Source organism: Bufo gargarizans, chromosome 10 (genome assembly GCF_014858855.1).
Source record: "Bufo gargarizans isolate SCDJY-AF-19 chromosome 10, ASM1485885v1, whole genome shotgun sequence".
Lineage (NCBI taxonomy): Eukaryota > Metazoa > Chordata > Amphibia > Anura > Bufonidae > Bufo > Bufo gargarizans.
This window is the reverse complement of record NC_058089.1, coordinates 50892155-50909067: the sequence shown is the minus strand read 5'-3', so window position 1 is coordinate 50909067 and position 16913 is coordinate 50892155. Positions and strand designations below refer to the sequence as shown.

General features: G+C 42.4%; 1 protein-coding gene across 1 annotated transcript in view; it reads left to right on the top strand.

Annotated features, from left to right (window-relative positions):
- The window catches only part of KIAA1549L (KIAA1549 like), a 72620-nt gene that overhangs the window by 52234 nt on the left and 3473 nt on the right, over positions 1-16913 (top strand). Inside the window, exons 16-18 of the mRNA XM_044270633.1 lie at positions 3968-4312; positions 10255-10352; positions 15011-15156. Of these exons, the coding sequence (XP_044126568.1) occupies positions 3968-4312; positions 10255-10352; positions 15011-15156 (589 nt within the window). The remainder of the gene's footprint in view (positions 1-3967; positions 4313-10254; positions 10353-15010; positions 15157-16913) is intronic.

Below are 16913 nucleotides of genomic sequence, written 5' to 3'. Positions count from 1 at the left end.
CATGCTTAAACTCCTCCACTGTACTTGCAGCTACCACTTCTGCAGGAAGGCTATTCCATGCATCCACTACTCTCTCAGTAAAGTAATACTTCCTGATATTACTTTTAAACCTCTGCCCCTCTAAAACGATGTCCTCTTGTAGCAGTTTTTCTTCTTTTAAATATTCTCTCCTCTTTTACCTTGTTGATTCCCTTTATGTATTTAGCAGTTTCTCTCATATCCCCTCTGTCTCATCTTTCTTCCAAGCTATACATGTTAAGGTCCATTAATCTTTCCTGATAAGTTTTATCCGGCAATCCATGTACCAGTTTAGTAGCTCTTCTCTGAACTCTCTCCAAAGTATCAATATCCTTCTGGAGATATGGTCTCCAGTACTGAGCACAATACTCCAAATGAGGTCTCACTAGTGCTCTGTAGAGCGGCATGAGCACCTCCCTCTGTCTACTGGTAATGCCTCTCCCTATACACCCAAGCATTCTGCTAGCATCTCCTGCTGCTCTGTGACATTGTCTGCCTACCTTTAAGTCTTCTGAAATAATGACTCCTACATCCCTTTCCTCAGATACTGAGGTTAGGACTGTATCACTGATTTTATATTCTGCTCTTGGGTTTTTACGTCCCAGGTGCATTAACTTGCACTTATCAACATTTAATTTTAGTTGCCAGATTTTTGACCATTCCTCTAGTTTTCCTAAATCCTTTTTCATCTGGTGTATCCCTCCAGAAACATCAACCCTGTTACAAATCTTTGTGTCATCAGCAAAAAGACACACCTTACCATCGAGGCCTTCTGCAATTTTGCTGATAAAGATATTAAACAATATGGGTCCCAGAACAGATCCCTGAGGTACCCCACTGGTAACAAGACCCTGGTCTGAATATACTCCATTGACTACAACCCTCTGTTGCCTGTCCCTCAGCTACTGCCTAATCCATTCAACAATATGGGAGTCCAAGCCCAAAGACTGCAATTTATTGATAAGCCTTCTATGTGGGACAGTATCAAAAGCCTTACTAAAGTCTAGATAAGCGATGTCTACTGCACCTCCGCCATCTATTATTTTAGTCACCTCAAAAAAATTAATAGAAATTAGTTTGGCATGATCTCCCTGAAGTAAACCCATGCTGTTTTTCATCTTTCAATCCATGGGATTTTAGATGTTCCACAATCCTCTCCTTAAGTATGGTTTCCATTAATTTCCCCACTATTGATGTCAGGCTTACTGGCCTATAGTTGCCTGATTTCTCCCTACTACCTTTCTTGTGAATGGGCACAACATTATGAGTGCTAGTAAAGTTACTGCTGCTGGTTGGTGCTGTCCCTTTCCCTATACCAGCTAAAGCAAATGCCACAGCAACTGACATCTCTTAGCTCAGATATTACCAGTGGCTGTAGGGTCTGGTGAACTTTAGGCAATGGGTCCCATAGCAAATGCTGCTAGGGCTTCCACTACAGGGTGCATTTTTAATGCTTTCATATAGTTGTCCAATAATTCTTCACATTGTGAATTTTGCACTTATTTTCGGTTGTGCGTGGTTCCAGCCATTTACACTTCACCTTCCACAGGAACTGGGTCAGGCCGATGCTTATTAATCTTAGAAACCCGGGAACCTGCAGAAATGGGAGAATTTATATGTTGGAGATGCAGGCAGTAAACAACATCGATCTTGTATCATTAAACCGCCTTCTGCGCTATGCAGTATATCTCCAGGTTATTTATCTACCTGTGCGCCGTTCTTACATTATATTGTGTCTGTATTAGACCCCACTGCTCCTTCTATAGATTTACATCCTAACTGGATGGACAAATGTCTTTTTTCGGCCTTATATACTATGTTACTATGTTACTATGTTAAATAACTGTAAATGATGGCTATTCCATCTAAAATAGGGACAAAAATAGTTTTTATCTATCTGAATCCGATTCTTGCCCCTAACCTTAATTTTGTCTTGGCTATTATCAACTGCATAACATTAGAGCCTGAATACATAAGGATTATCTTGTATTAAGTCTATCTATCTATCTATCTATCTATCTATCTATCTATCTATCTATCTATCTATCTATCCACCTACCAATCAGATATGTTTTCCCTTCTGTAGCACAGTAGATGTAGGTGCTCAGTAATCTGATGTTTTCTCTGGGATCACTTATGGCAATGCTGTCCTGTGTATTGCCGCGGTCACTGGTGAGAGTCTGCAGAACAGTAAATCCTCCTAGGAAGCTGGAACTGTTTAAACGGACACTTAATAATTTCCCTGTGGGCAAAAAAAAATCAATGTGTGGCTGAGAAAAAGCCGCAGAGAACTTGGAAAAGAAAAAACGTTTAACTCATTAACTGCAATCTGGTACCAGTCTGGTAACGTATTGTTTTCTTTGCACCTCGTGGGTAGTGGTGCAGAACTGAGCTGCACCACTACCACACCTAAAAAGCTATGTGGAAATTATTTTCTTCATACAGCGCCATTTGGGAGACATCATTTTACCGCTTCTCACTTTTTTCCTAATTGAAATGGCAGGTGTATGGACTAATAATAAAAATGCCTAAATAATGGGAACTCTACCTCATATGTAAAAAACTCTCTTCACTGCCCCCTATAGGTGACTTTCTGTATAATGAATGGCATGCATTTTCATACTGTTGCCACATCTTGACGCTAGTCCGAGTCCTGACACATAAAGCTCTGCAAAGGACAGGGCTTTGGCTCTCACATATCAGCATACTCATCTGAACCTGCTTCCATGGACCACTTGGTTATCATTTCTGATTGCTGGGAGCACCCCTAGTATCTAATCATGATCAAGTTGAGTACATTCCGATGATCTAACTGATCCTGACGGACTACCTTCCAGAAATTTATAATACTTCCTTGTGCTACAGGAAAGTAGGGTCTGCTTTCAATTAAACCTCCTTTGAATGGCTTTGATGCTTTATCTCTCAAATTTCCCTAATCAGACAGTTTGATGAAGGACTACTGGTCAAAAAAGATTTCTGTGATGTTTGGAGTATCTAATAAAAATATCATCGTTACCCTGAGCTCTGCTCACTTTAGATATTTATAGTTGTAGTTGACTCTAGAAATGCCTTGATCTCATCTGCTCTTCTAAGGTCAGGCAATCTCTGTAACATAAAAAAAAATTCAAGGGCTTTTCTAGATTTATGAAAACATGGCCTACTTTCTTCTACAAACAGCATCACCACACCTGTCCACAGACTATATGTGGTACAGTGGCTTAACCCCCTTTATTTTAATGGAGTTCAACTGGAATACCAGACATAATTGATTGACATGTGGAATTGTGGCAATGTTTTTGGCAAAAAGCAGCCTTGCCTTTTGAATCCTGGACAAGCCTGATGGTGCTTGGAATAATTAAAATGTTGCACTTTTACCCAAGTAGGTCACTGGTATATTGGAAAAGCAAAGAAAGAGGTTATACGGGAAATCAAACAGATTAACAATGAGACGAATCAAGCCTTTAGCAATGTGTCAAGTTGCCATCTGGAAGGAAACTTTCACATAGTTCTAGGTGGCCATAAACAGGCCAGTTCATGGATGTCTAAGCTTTGAGTTGATGGCTATTGAAGTCACATGAAGAGAAATCGATGTCTTAAAAAAAAAAAAAAAAGGCCAGTATGGGTGTTCCCTTTATGTCTCATTGGGTGGAAAGCCAAAGGACACAAGATGATGAATGGCAAGCAGCCAAAGACAATCCAACTCTTGTGATTCAGTTTTCAGCAGATATGTGTTTGGTGTTGGACTTGAGACTGTGTGGTCCTCTAAAAATTTCAAATTTCACCTGAGATTTGTCTACAACTTGTGAAGTTCATCTCTTGACTCATGTCTATGAGGAGCTTCATTCTCTTACATTTCTAATGTTATATTGAATTTTTTTAATGATGTACGTATTGAGTATTGAACATTGTAATGTGTATTACATTACGCTTTTTGATTCTTTTCTCTTAGACGGAACCTGAAGTCATTGAAGAAACAAATATCGATAGGATAAAGCAAGCAAGAACGTATATCAAACCTCGTCAAGCTAAAGGCCATTCGGAGACATCCACCCTGAGCTCCCAGCCATCTATTGATGAAGTGCGGCAGCAGATGCACTTGTTGCTGGAGGAAGCTTTTAGCTTGGCATCCGCAGGGCATGGTGGAGCCAAACGGCAAGCGGATCCCTATGCCTCCGTTCAGCATATGCCATATTCAGAAGTTGTCACCAGTGCCCCTGGCACAATGTCACGGCCTCGCATGCAGTGGGTACCGACTTATGGGCCAGAGGTATATCAGTACAGTCTGCCCAGACCAGTAAGTTATTTTCAACTTACAGTTTAGTTGCCATCTGTAATGTAATATGTTAAAAAATATATATAAAAAAGAGCTAAAACATCAAACTATAGAAGATAGTTCACCATATCCAGCCAACTTTTACCTTTTTACTGGGTTGTCAATGGTTAAAGTAACCACTGGTAAAAGGGTTGTCATCCAGCTAAGAATGCAGCTCAGACTGTCATTATACATAATGTAATTTATGTATAATGTTCCTTAATTGTTCAAAGGGGTATTCCCCGATAGCTACAGGATACGCCATAAATACCTGATAAGACTTCAGAGATTTACACCTGTCTCAGAGGTATGAAGACCCTGAAGCTTCCACGACTCCAATAGCAGTGAAAGAAGAGAACCTCTGTATCCATTCCAGCCTGAAGGTAGTAGGGTAGGACCAGTGGTTGGAGACCCCCATTCTCAAGATAGATGCAAATGTGGGACACACATCTATCAAACATTTATGGAATAATCAGCCTAAAATAAGATTATATTCAAGATTATGGGGGTCATTTATTAAGACTGTCGTTTTCGACACCGGTCGATCCTTATAACCCCTGAGCTGGCGATGGATCCGCTGAAGTAATGTACAGGCGCCTGCTTCTACATAACTTCGGCGCATCCACCGCCAATCTAAATCTACGCCAGTTTCCTTGCTGGTGTACATTTAGAACATTTTCGGCCTGTTTTCTTCACCACCCATGCCACAGGAAAAAAGGGAGGAAAAAAAGCAAATTGGACATAATGTCACACCAAACTCCAAATTATTGGCACTTTTTCAAAATTGTGGATAAATAAGATTGTTTCAAGCATGTGATGCTCATTGAAACTCACCTGGGGCAAGTAACAGGTGTGGGCAATATAAAAATCACACATGAAAGCAGATAAAAAGGAGAGAAGTTCACTTAGTCTTCGTATAATGTGTGTGTGCGCGCCACACTAAGCATGGACAACAGAAAGAGAAGAGAACCAAAATTGTGGAAAAATATTGACAATCTCAAGGTTACAAGTCTATCTCCAGAGATCTAGATTTGCCTTTGTCCACAGTGCGCAACATTATCAAGAAGTTTGCAACCCATGGCACTGTAGCTAATCTCCCTTGGCGTGGACGGAAGAGAAAAATTGATGAAAGGTGTCAACGCAGGATAGTCCGGATGGTGGCTAAGCAGCCCCAAACAAGCTGTCCTGCAGGCTCAGGGAGCATCAGTGTCAGCGCAAACTATCCGTTGACATTTAAATGAAATGAAACGCTATGGCAGGAGACCCAGGAGGACCCCACTGCTGACACAGAGACATAAAAAAGCAAGACTACATTTTGCAAAAATGAACTTGAGTAAGCCAAAATCCTTCTGGGAAAACGTCTTGTGGACAGATGAGACCAAGATAGATCTTTTTGGTAATGCACATCATTCTACTGAAAACGGAATGAGCCTACAAAGAAAAGAACACAGTATCTACAATGAAATATGGTGGAGGTTCATTGATGTTTTGTGGTTGTTTTGCTGCCTCTGGCACTGGGTGCCTTGAATGTGTGCAAGGCATCATGAAATCTGAGGATTACCAACGGATTTTGGGTCGGACTGTAGAGCCCAGTTCTCAGAAAGCTGGGTTTGCGTCCAAGATCTTAGGTCTTCCAGCAGGACAATGACCCCAAACATACGTCAAAAAGCACCCATAAATGGATGGCAACAAAGCGCTGGAGAGTTCTGAAGTGGCCAATGAGTCCAGATCTAAATCCCATTGAACACCTGTGGAGAGATCTTAAAATTTCTGTTGGGAAAAGGCGCCCTTCCAATAGGAGAGACCTGGAGCAGTTTGCTAAGGAAGAGTGGTCCGAAATTCCGGGTGAGAGGTGTCAGAAGCTTATTGAATGGTTATAGGAAGCTACTGATTTCAGTTATTTTTTCCAAAGGGTGTGCAACCAAATATTAAGTTATGGGTGCCAATCATTTTGTCCAGCCCATTTTTGGAGTTTGGTGTGACATTATGTACAACTTGCTTTTTGTCCTCCCTTTTTTGGTTTTGTTCCAATACACACAAAGGGAATAAACATGTGTACAGCAAAACATGTGTTTCTTGAAAAATGTCATGGGTGCCAACATTTACGACATGACTGTATATACAATGAATATGAGGAACACAGAAACAGACACTAATATAATAAATAATATACATATAGGTAAAATATATCACGGAGAGTATATTCTGTGGCGATGATCGGACTCTTCATATCTGTTTATTCAGCATCCAGGGATATAAATCACTTATGGAAAGAGAATAAATGAATGATGACAGAATAGGATGATGGCGGAGATGCTATGAGAGTCACAGAATGGGTGACAAGCGGCTTATAGCCCAGAGCTAATTAGAGGCATTTCAGTAAGCTTGTCTGGATACGTCACAGAAATTGCCCAGCCTGCTGTATTCTTGCATACAATCTACATTGCAGACTGCTGTGTTTTCGGTATATAGGTCTGCATATTGAAATGCACAGAAAAAATTCCACTTCCAGATTAACCCCTTACTGCTTTGTACAATGTATGATAATATAACATTTTTGTACAGAACATTTTCCCCTAAATCAAAAAATTCATCTTTTCTTTGAAATGGTTAAAGATCACATTCAGACAATTGGTCGATGTAATGGACCTGCTGTGTCATTTGCCCCATCAGAATACCCCTTTTGATATTTCTTAGCACTACAATGTTCCAAGGTCACATTAAGGCCTCGTGCACACGACCGTTGTTTGCGTCCGCGTCCGTTACGCCGATTTTAACGTTTCAGGTGCGGACCCGTTCATTTCTATGGAGCAGTTGAAAATATAGTGCACCGTTTGCCATCCGCGTCCGTGATCCGTGGTTCCAGTCCGTCAAAAAAATATAACCTGTCCTATTATTTCCGCGGAAAACGGTTCGCGGACCCGTTCAAGTCAATGGGACCGCTAAAAAACATGGAGGCACACAAGATTGTTATCCGCGTCCGTTTTATTCCTATCATTTGCATGGCAAACCTGTCTTAGACTTTTTTTTTTACATTCCTTTATGTCTGGTGATCCTCCAAAAATAAAGGAAGACACACGGAAACAAAAACGGAAACCGATCACGGAACAACGGGACCCCATTTTGCGGAACGGAACACAACAACGGTCGTGTGCATGAGGCCTAATAACCAGAAAACTTGATAGATAGCATGCCTAAGTGCACAACACTAGATATGTTGCTAGTGGGCAGCTGAACTGTAATCAACATATATCTACATAAGTAATTCAAAATGTTAGCAAATCATATAAGAATTAAAGGCTTAATCAGGATGCAGCTAGGGATTAGAGGGGAGCAGTATTTAGCTACAGTAGTTGAACAGCCCATGCCACAATGGATGAAGACCACTCCAGATTATTCATGTGAAGCCTAAGAGATGGGTCGGTGATCCAGGGAGTTATTCTGATGCCTGATTCGAGTCGGGAAGGATTTTTTTTCCCCTAAAGTGGGGAAAATTGGCTTCTACCTCACAGTTTTTTTTTTTTTTTTGCCTTCCTCTGGATCAACTTGCAGGATAACAGTCCGAACTGGATGGACGAATGTCTTTTTTCGGCCTTATATACTATGTTACTACGTTACTATGTTACTAGACCAGTGACAATGGTGCTGTAGATTATGTGCATTGCAGTAACGATTGTCAAATTCCCCCCCCCTTCATTTTTTTATAACGACTTTGCAGCTACAGCCTGAACCATGTCTATGCTTTTTATGTAGAACTATGTTGGTAACAATGGGACATTTTTCCTTGGTACCTACCCAGGGCCGTATTTACAACAAGGCACATGAGGGCATGTGCCTAGGGTGTCAGGAGGGATGGCGGCAGCACTTTACAGATAAGACTAATGATTTATGTTGATTCTTTCACCTTAGTGATGCTGCTTCTCAAGTCTCCTTATAACTAACTTTTGTTTATTGTAGCGACAAGTTAGGGGAGTTAACCCTTACCTTGCTTACCTATAACTAATGTAACAGTAATCTCTTCAATAAGGCAGTTTTAGGGTTAAGTCCCCTGATGTGTTGCTGCTGTTAATAAAAGTAAGTGATAAGGAGACATTAGAGCAGTCAGATGAGGAGAAAGATGAAGCCAGTATATGACCCATATGTACATTGCTACCTGGTAGATAGAATTTTAATGCCTATCACACAGAAGATGATCCACACACTGGCACCAAAGTAGTAAAGCTGCTCAGTATAACAAAAACAAAACCAGAAGCTTTCCTTCATTTGGGGCAAATATTAATTTTGCTGCCCTAGCTAAATACGCCAGCAAACACATTATGGCTGTTTGGCACTCTCCCCAATCCCGGCACCTACCACACAATGCACATGCTCTGCCAGCCCTTCCTGACACCTTGACATGTACACCCTTGTACAGAACTTAAAAAATAAATAAATAAAACTTGCTACAATTGTATCAAATCTAGGAAATCCTCTGTAAGGGCTCTTTCACACTTGCGTTGTCCAAATCCGGCGTGTACTCCACTTGCCGGAATTACACGCCGGATCTGGAAAAACGCAAGTGTACTGAAAGCATTTGAAGACGGATCCGTCTTCAAAATGCGTTCAGTGTTACTATGGCATTCAGGACGCTATTAAAGTCCTGGTTGCCATAGTAGTAGTGGGGAGCGGGGGAGCAGTATACTTACAGTCCGTGCGGCTCCCGGGGCGCTCCAGAATGACGTCAGAGCGCCCCATGCGCATGGATGACGTGCCATGCGATCACGTCATCCATGCGCGTGGGGCGCCCTGACGTCACTCTGGAGCGCCCCGGGAGCCGCACGGACGGTAAGTATACTGCTCCCCCGCTCCCCACTACACTTTACCATGGCTGCCAGGACTTTAGCGTCCCGGCAGCCATGGTAACTATTCAGAAAAAGCGAAACGACGTTTAGCTTAAGGCCGGATCCGGATCAATGCCTTTCAATGGGCATTCATTCCGGATCCGGCCTTGCGGCAAGTCTTCAGGATTTTTGGCCGGAGCAAAAAGCACAGCATGCTGCAGTATTTTCTCCGGCCAAAAAACGTTCGGGTCCGGAACTGAAGACATCCTGATGCATCCTAAACGGATTTCTCTCCATTCAGAATGCATTAGGATAAAACTGATCAGGATTCTTCCGGCATAGAGCCCCGACGACGGAACTCTATGCCGGAAGAAAAGAACGCAAGTGTGAAAGAGCCCTAAACGAAACAGCAGGTAGTTAAACTTATACATTTTACTAGCAATGATACATTGTAGCAATCTATCAGGATGGGAGAGAGATTTATATACTTCTGTTTTATGTAACTCATCAATCTTGCAAATGATTGATTAAAATAAACTGGCCTATAATCGGTCCCCCGGTCATCAAAATTTCTGCCATAAGATGCAATGTACTCAGAATTTACCTTTGCAAAAGGACGTTTTTGACTGTTTTTAACTGAAGATCTGTCCCCTGGATAGGTCATCAGTATCTGATAGGTGGGGATCAGACACCTGGGACCCCCCCCCCCAATCGGCTGCGTGAGGAAGGTCGCCGCGCCCTCGGAGCTCCGCGGCCTCCTCGCAGCTTGCCGTACATTATATAGCGGCTGTACTCGGTATCGCAGCTGACACCCATTCACTTGAATGGGGCTGAGCTGCGTCTAGGCCATGTGACCGATGAAAGCTATGTCACTGGCCTAGGGAAAGCTTCAAGATGGCTGCTGAACTCCTGTGAGTGCCGTGGCCTTCTCAAATAGCTGATCGGCAGTGGTCCTAGGTGTCTGACCCCACCGATCAGTATAAAAAAAAGTTGCAAAACCCCTTTAATTTTTTTCCATTCATGTACAAAACGTTCTGTTGGTTTGACCAGAGAAACACTAGATGTATGTTAAGCGATTTCCTAAATATTTTTCTTCTCCAACAGAATTACCGATTTTCTCAACTACCTGAAATGGTCGTAGGTTCTCCGCCACCACCGGTACCCCCCCGGACAGGTCCTGTTGCTGTCCCTTCTCTAAGGAGGTAAAGCTAATTTTATGTCCTATTTCTACATTAAAGGGGTTATCACACTAGAATTATTTATCACTTATCCGAGGGAACACCTCACCATCCTGAAAACGAGGGGTGGTTGTGCGTGCGTTGGTCCACCACTCCATTCACCTTAGTGAAACTGAAGGAGTGCTGTCTACTGACCGACATGTGCTCTACTGCTCCACTCAGAGAGGGGACTTGGGAAACCCTCTTTCTCAAGATTGAGGGATGTTCCAGTGGTCAAACCCTCCACAAGCCATTATGTATAACCTATGCTGTGGATACCTTTTGGGGGTATGACCCATTTAAAGGGGAATTCAGTTTTTTGCCATTAAATGTCCGTTTTTCCAGTACCCTTTCTGTATTGATTCCTTATGGTTTTCACGATCTTTGCTCGCTGTGATTTAATAGGAAATACGATACAGATCCATTCTGGTCATTTGATAGACACACAGTTGCACGGCTTGTTGCATTTCCAGTACGGTTATACAGAAATAATGGGGACTACTCCTTTAATAACTACTCAATTAAATGGTTTGCTATGCTGTAGTAAATGCTGGCATAATTGCTTTATCACAAGGACTCGTCCACAAGTTACTCATCAGTGACTGTTATATTTCAAGGGACTCATTACAGGACATCTTCTTAAGTCCTGAACTGTTTCGCTTATTTTAGGTATTAAAAGGGACATTTCCATTCAAAACTCCACTGTGAATGTAATATCGGCTGATATTTCTGTTTCCCGCTGTGTTCTTTCTTGGAGACTACATTTGCCAATGTCAGAGGGCTGCGTAGAAAGCCTATTAGTTGTGCAAAAATTGCCAGCTGCTTTCTGTTCATTCATTGCCCAGCAGGCAGCGGTATTATAAATCTCCATTTGGAAAATCTTATAGTTTTTCATACAGGTAGAACTGGTAACCCTTTAATGTGACAAAGACAAACCCTACAACGTGGGCAAGCAGTGTATGCAGTATTCCCAATGCTTACCATGTACCTGTCTAGTACTTTTACCATTGCCAACCACAGGGCTGCTCCCATTAGTTTTTCTTTAGACAACTTGGACAAAGATAGTAGAAATCCAGCAAAAAGGAAGCATAAAGGATTGTGTGGCCTGCACTTCTTGTAAGGTTCCCCGGTCTGTTCCTGGGGTTCACGCACTCTCTTCTGCTCATAAAGGGCCAGAGGGCATGCATCCGTGTCTCATCCAGCCAAAGACTGGTCACTTCTGGGTATATCCAGATTGAAGTGACCAGTCTTTGGCTGGATGAGACAAGGATGTGTGCGCTCTGGCCCTTTATGAGCAGAAGAGAGGCACCTTCCCCTCTAGCAGTGGTGGCGAACCTATGGCACGGCTGCCAGAGGCGGCACTCAGAGGCCCTCTCTGTGGGCACCCGCACCTTGGAAAAAGTCTATGGTGTACCAATATGCCTTAGACTTTTCCTGCCATTTATCGACTGCACTATGAACAGCTCAGGCAGTGCTTGAATGTAGGCAGGGTATTGTAGCTAAATGATAAAGTACATGGCAGATATACTATATTGGACTGTAGTATTTAGGTTAAATTACCGTGTTGGCACTTTGCGATAAATAAGTGTGTTTTGGGTTGCAGTTTGGGCACTCGGTCTCTAAAAGGTTCGCCATCTCTGATCTAGGGGAAGGTGCCTGAACTTTCAGTTCTTTACCTTGTGAAGTGTATGCAGTTCTGTCCGTCTGCCCATGTACCAACTTCTGCCTGTTTACCGATTCTGACCTTCCAACTAGCCTATTTACTGTATTGACCCTTTTCTGCTTGCCCTGACCTCAGATTAGTTTCATGGATTGGCACCAAATCTGACACCCCTGACCTCTTCCTGTTTCTTGACTAAGAGTATTGCCTGACCCATTCGGCTGAGCTGAGCATGCATGTGTCCTGAATGGGGAAAATAAAGAAAGATGCTGCCAGGTACCCCGACAGTGGATTATCTCCCCAAAAGCAAAAAGATTGAGCACCACCCTTATCTCCCTCAACATCTGCTGTGAGGAAAGACTTGAATGATGCCCACACACAATAGATGGTCAACCAATCTGTCCCACTACATGTTCATAAGGAGTCTTTTAATATTTAGCATGCCTTGTTACTTTGTGTTTTTGCCTCATTTTCCACTCTTTTCTATGGGTCCAAATAAACGGAGGCATACACAGTGGTTAGTAAATGGTAACATTTCCTAGAGCTTCTTCCTCCAGAAATCTCAGTAAGGCCTCATGCACACAGTTTTAAGGTCTGCAAAAACGGGGTCCGTAGGTCCGTGATCGTTTTTTCGTCCGTGGGTCTTCCTTGTTTTTTGGAGGATCCCCCGTACATGAAAATTGAAAAAAAAATCTAAGTCAAGTTTGCCATTGAAATGATAGGAAAAAACGGACACGGATCACGGACGCGGATGGCAATCTTGTGTGCATCCGTGGTTTTTTTACGGACCCATTGACTTGAATGGGTCCGTGAACCGTAGGCCGTGAAACAAATAGGACAGGTCATATTTTTTTCACGGCCAGGAAACACGGATCACGGATGCGGCTGCCAAACGGTGCATTTTCCGATTTTTCCACTGACCCATTGATAGTCAATGGGTCCGCGAAAAAAAACGGAAAACGGCAACGGTCGTGTGCATGAGGCCTAATGCTGCAGTGAAACACCAAATGTATATCCTTGTGGCTTTTGCTATGTTTTAATGTAATGGTGTGGCCTCCTGCACTGCTCCTGCCATCTGAGAACCGTATGCAAGTAAAGAAGGCTCTATAGATCATCTAAAACCCATCCCAAAATTAGGATAATTCTCCATAACGTCCTCCTGGTGCTGCAGGATGTGAAAATCATTTTTTTATGACCTCCAAATGACTTGACAGAGAGATTCTCACGTACCGTACAATAAACAGGGAACACCTGCTTTAGTTGCTGTGCGATTCAAGCAAAATCACTGCAGTAATAGTGACAGTTTTTTTTTTTTTGCATTTTAATTGACGGTTCCGCCAGCTGCAAATCAATACTCCTCTTTTCCTGGTAAATTCTGCCACCTAGTGGTTGATGGGCTTACTATCAGTTAGCTTTTTTTTCTTTAGCCCATAAGAAGTGGAACATAGCTGATATGTGATGTGTATAAAAACCTGGGATCTGCCTAATGTGGAAAAGAGGGACAGGCAAAACTATTCCAACATGGCCAGCCAACATTTGTCCTGGGAATGAGCAGCTAATATGCATTGATAGTGTCCAAAGACATCAGATCATTAGCAGATCCCAACAATAATTGACTAGATCCTCCATATTTTGGTTGAACAGCGATGGCCATATTTATTTTATTACTGAAATCCCAGAATTTGTTCAAATATTTATTTTAAATATTTTTGAATGCACAGGCCGTAGGCCTCTTTTGGCCTGGAGCCAGCATAGATGCTCATAATGCAAGCAGTAAACTGTACAGCCTGAGCCAGTGAGTACTATTGATCTGGGCACAGTATGGCTTCTATCTGGGTATTGCCCTATTGATATGGGCACACTATGGCTTCTATCTGGGTATTCCACTATTGATCTGGGCACAGTATGTCTTCTATCTGGGTATTCCACTATTGATTTGGGCACAGTATGGCTTCTATCTGGGTATTCCACTATTGATTTGGGCATTGTATGTCGTCTGTCTGGGTATTGCCCTATTGATTTGGACATTGTATGGCTTTTATCTGGGTATTGTATTGCACTGTTGATCTGGGCACTGTATAGTTTCTATCTGATTATTGCATTATTGATCTGGGCGTTAAATGGGTTCTATCTGCATATTGTATTGCACTACTAATTTGGGAATTATATGGTTTCTATCTGGGTATTGTATTGCACTATTGATCTGGGCATTGTATGGTTTCTATCAGGATATTGCACTATTAATCTGGACACAGTATGGCTTCTATATGGGTATTGTATTGCACTATTGATCTGGACACAGTATGGCTTCTATTGATCTGGGCATTATATGGTTTCTATCTGGGTATTGTATTGCACTATTGATGTGGGCATTGTATGGTTTCTATCAGAATATTGCACTATAAATCTGGGCATTGTATGGCTTTTGTATGGGTATTGTATTGCACTATTGATCTGGGAATTGTATGGTTTCTATCAGGATATTGCACTATTGCTTTGGGCATTGTATGGCTTCTATATGGGTATTGTATTGCACTATTGATCTGGACACAGTATGGCTTCAAGTGAGATTTTCTTTTTGTTTTCTAGCTATATGTCACGGTTGTTCTTGTACAGTATAACGGACACTTGCACAATTGTATGTTTGTATTGCAGGAGTAACTCTGTTTAGAGGGGTATGTAGTTAGAATGAAAAAACTGTTTTAGCATAACCATAACCTATATATTATTATTGACTCAATGCATCAACAGAAAATGCTTTGTTGCATAGTAGAAATTACCCAGATAGCATAGAAAAAATATTGTAGTATTTGATATAGTGACACCTAGTGGCTGTCAGTGACATTGCATGTTAAAAATGTAAAGCTCCTCCTAATGCACAAAAATGTAATGAGATATTTTTAGAATTGCATTAATAATGATTTTATTATTTTGGTATGTATGTGATCCTATGCAGTAACCAGTATTGTGCTATCCTATATAGGTCTACATCAGATATGGCAAACAAGAACAGGGTGCCAGAGCCTGGTGGAAATGACCCAGGTCCAGGTGAGCATGGGAGGTTTCCAGCCGTTTCAAGGGTGCCAGTCCCTGTGGCCCAAACAAATCAGTCGGTATCAAATTATTCAGGTGAGGCAACGTCACCATGAACATGTGCTAAGATACTTAATCCATGGGCAACCATTTACTGAAGTGTTATCACCTGTTATACTGCTTTATTATAATATTCATCATTACCATTAGAATTCATTAACAACCATGTGGGAGGCTATGGGCCATGAGTCTGCTCAGGTTTTGTGGAATGCCTATGGCAATACGGTGATAGACTGTTTGTAAAATGGCTCTAGGGCTTAATATACATAGATATCAAATAATGTATTATAAACCACCTCTTTGAGAAGGCAACTTCCTCATCCAGACAGATATTCCGTTCTACCATACTGGCCATCTGTTTTTTGCAGAAGAAGAATGCTTATCAATGCAATTTTGGGTGGTCTTCTTAAAGAGGATTCGTTGTATGCCTGCAGTGATGGGCACTGACAACAGAAAGTCCTTGGTCAAGAGCAGTATACTAGATGACAGCGGGATGCTAGCCATAGAGATCCTTATTCATGGCTCTCCAGAAAAAACCTCACTGGTGTGCCAGTCTAGACCGTAATTGTCCCGAACATGTACTGCAATCTAATAAGATTTAGGGTCCATTCACACGTCTGCAACTGTTTTGTGGTCCGCAAATTGGAGATCCGCAAACACGGACACCGGCCATGTGCGTTTTGCATTTTGTGGACCGCACATGGCCGGCACTATGATAGAAATGCCTTTTCTTGTCTGTGGCAGCGGACAAGAATAGGACATGTTCTATTTTTTTGCGGGGCCATAGAACGGTAGTGCGGATAGCAGACGGTGTGCTGTCCGCATCTTTTGCGGCCCCGTTGAAAATGAATGGGTCTGCACCCGTTCCACAATTTTGCGGATGTGTGAATAGACCCTAAGGGTCCATTCACACGTCCGTAAGTGTTTTGCAGACCGCACATGGCCGGCCCTATGCTAGAAAAGCCTATTCTTGTCCGCGATTGCGGGTAAGAATAGGACATGCTCTTTTTTTTTTTTTGCGGGGCCGCGGAACGGAACTACGAATGAGGACAGCACATGGTGTGCTGTCCGCATCTTTTGCAGGCCCCATTGAAATGAAAGGGTCCAGCACCTGTTCTGCAAAATTGAGGAATGGATGCGGACCCAGAACTAGGGACATGTGAATAGACCCTTAGGGTCCATTCACACGTCCGTGTGTGTTTTGCGGATCCACGGATCCGTGGATCCACAAAACACTGACGTCGCCGGCACTTAATAGAAAATGCCTATTCTTGTCCGCAATTGCTGACAAGAATAGGACATGTTCTATATTTTTCAGGGATCGGAATTGCAGACCTGGAAGTGCTGCCCCATAGAAATGAATGGGTCCCGCAATTTTGCGGAACTAAATTGCGGACGTGTGAATGGACCCTTATAGTATTAGTTTTCTAAAGTAGCAACAGTGCCCCTGTGCATCTACACACGTTGCACATATGATATGTCCACCCCGATACATGACTGTAGAGAACTATGAAGATATCTTATCCAAAGAGCCACCTATATGAATTAGCAGCATGGGGTCAAAATGATCCCAATAGCCTAAAGCTATAGACATCTCCAAGCTCTTGACCATCTACGTCACTGTAGAGTGGTGGGCAATCACTACTATGGTCAGATACAGTTATTAGGTAACTTCACGTACCCACATGTCCAAGGATTACCTTTGCTAGAACTTTTCAGCCCTAAAGTACTAACACTTTCATTGAATGAAGCCAGCAACATTGTCAAGAGCACGGGACCTTCCATCCATTGGT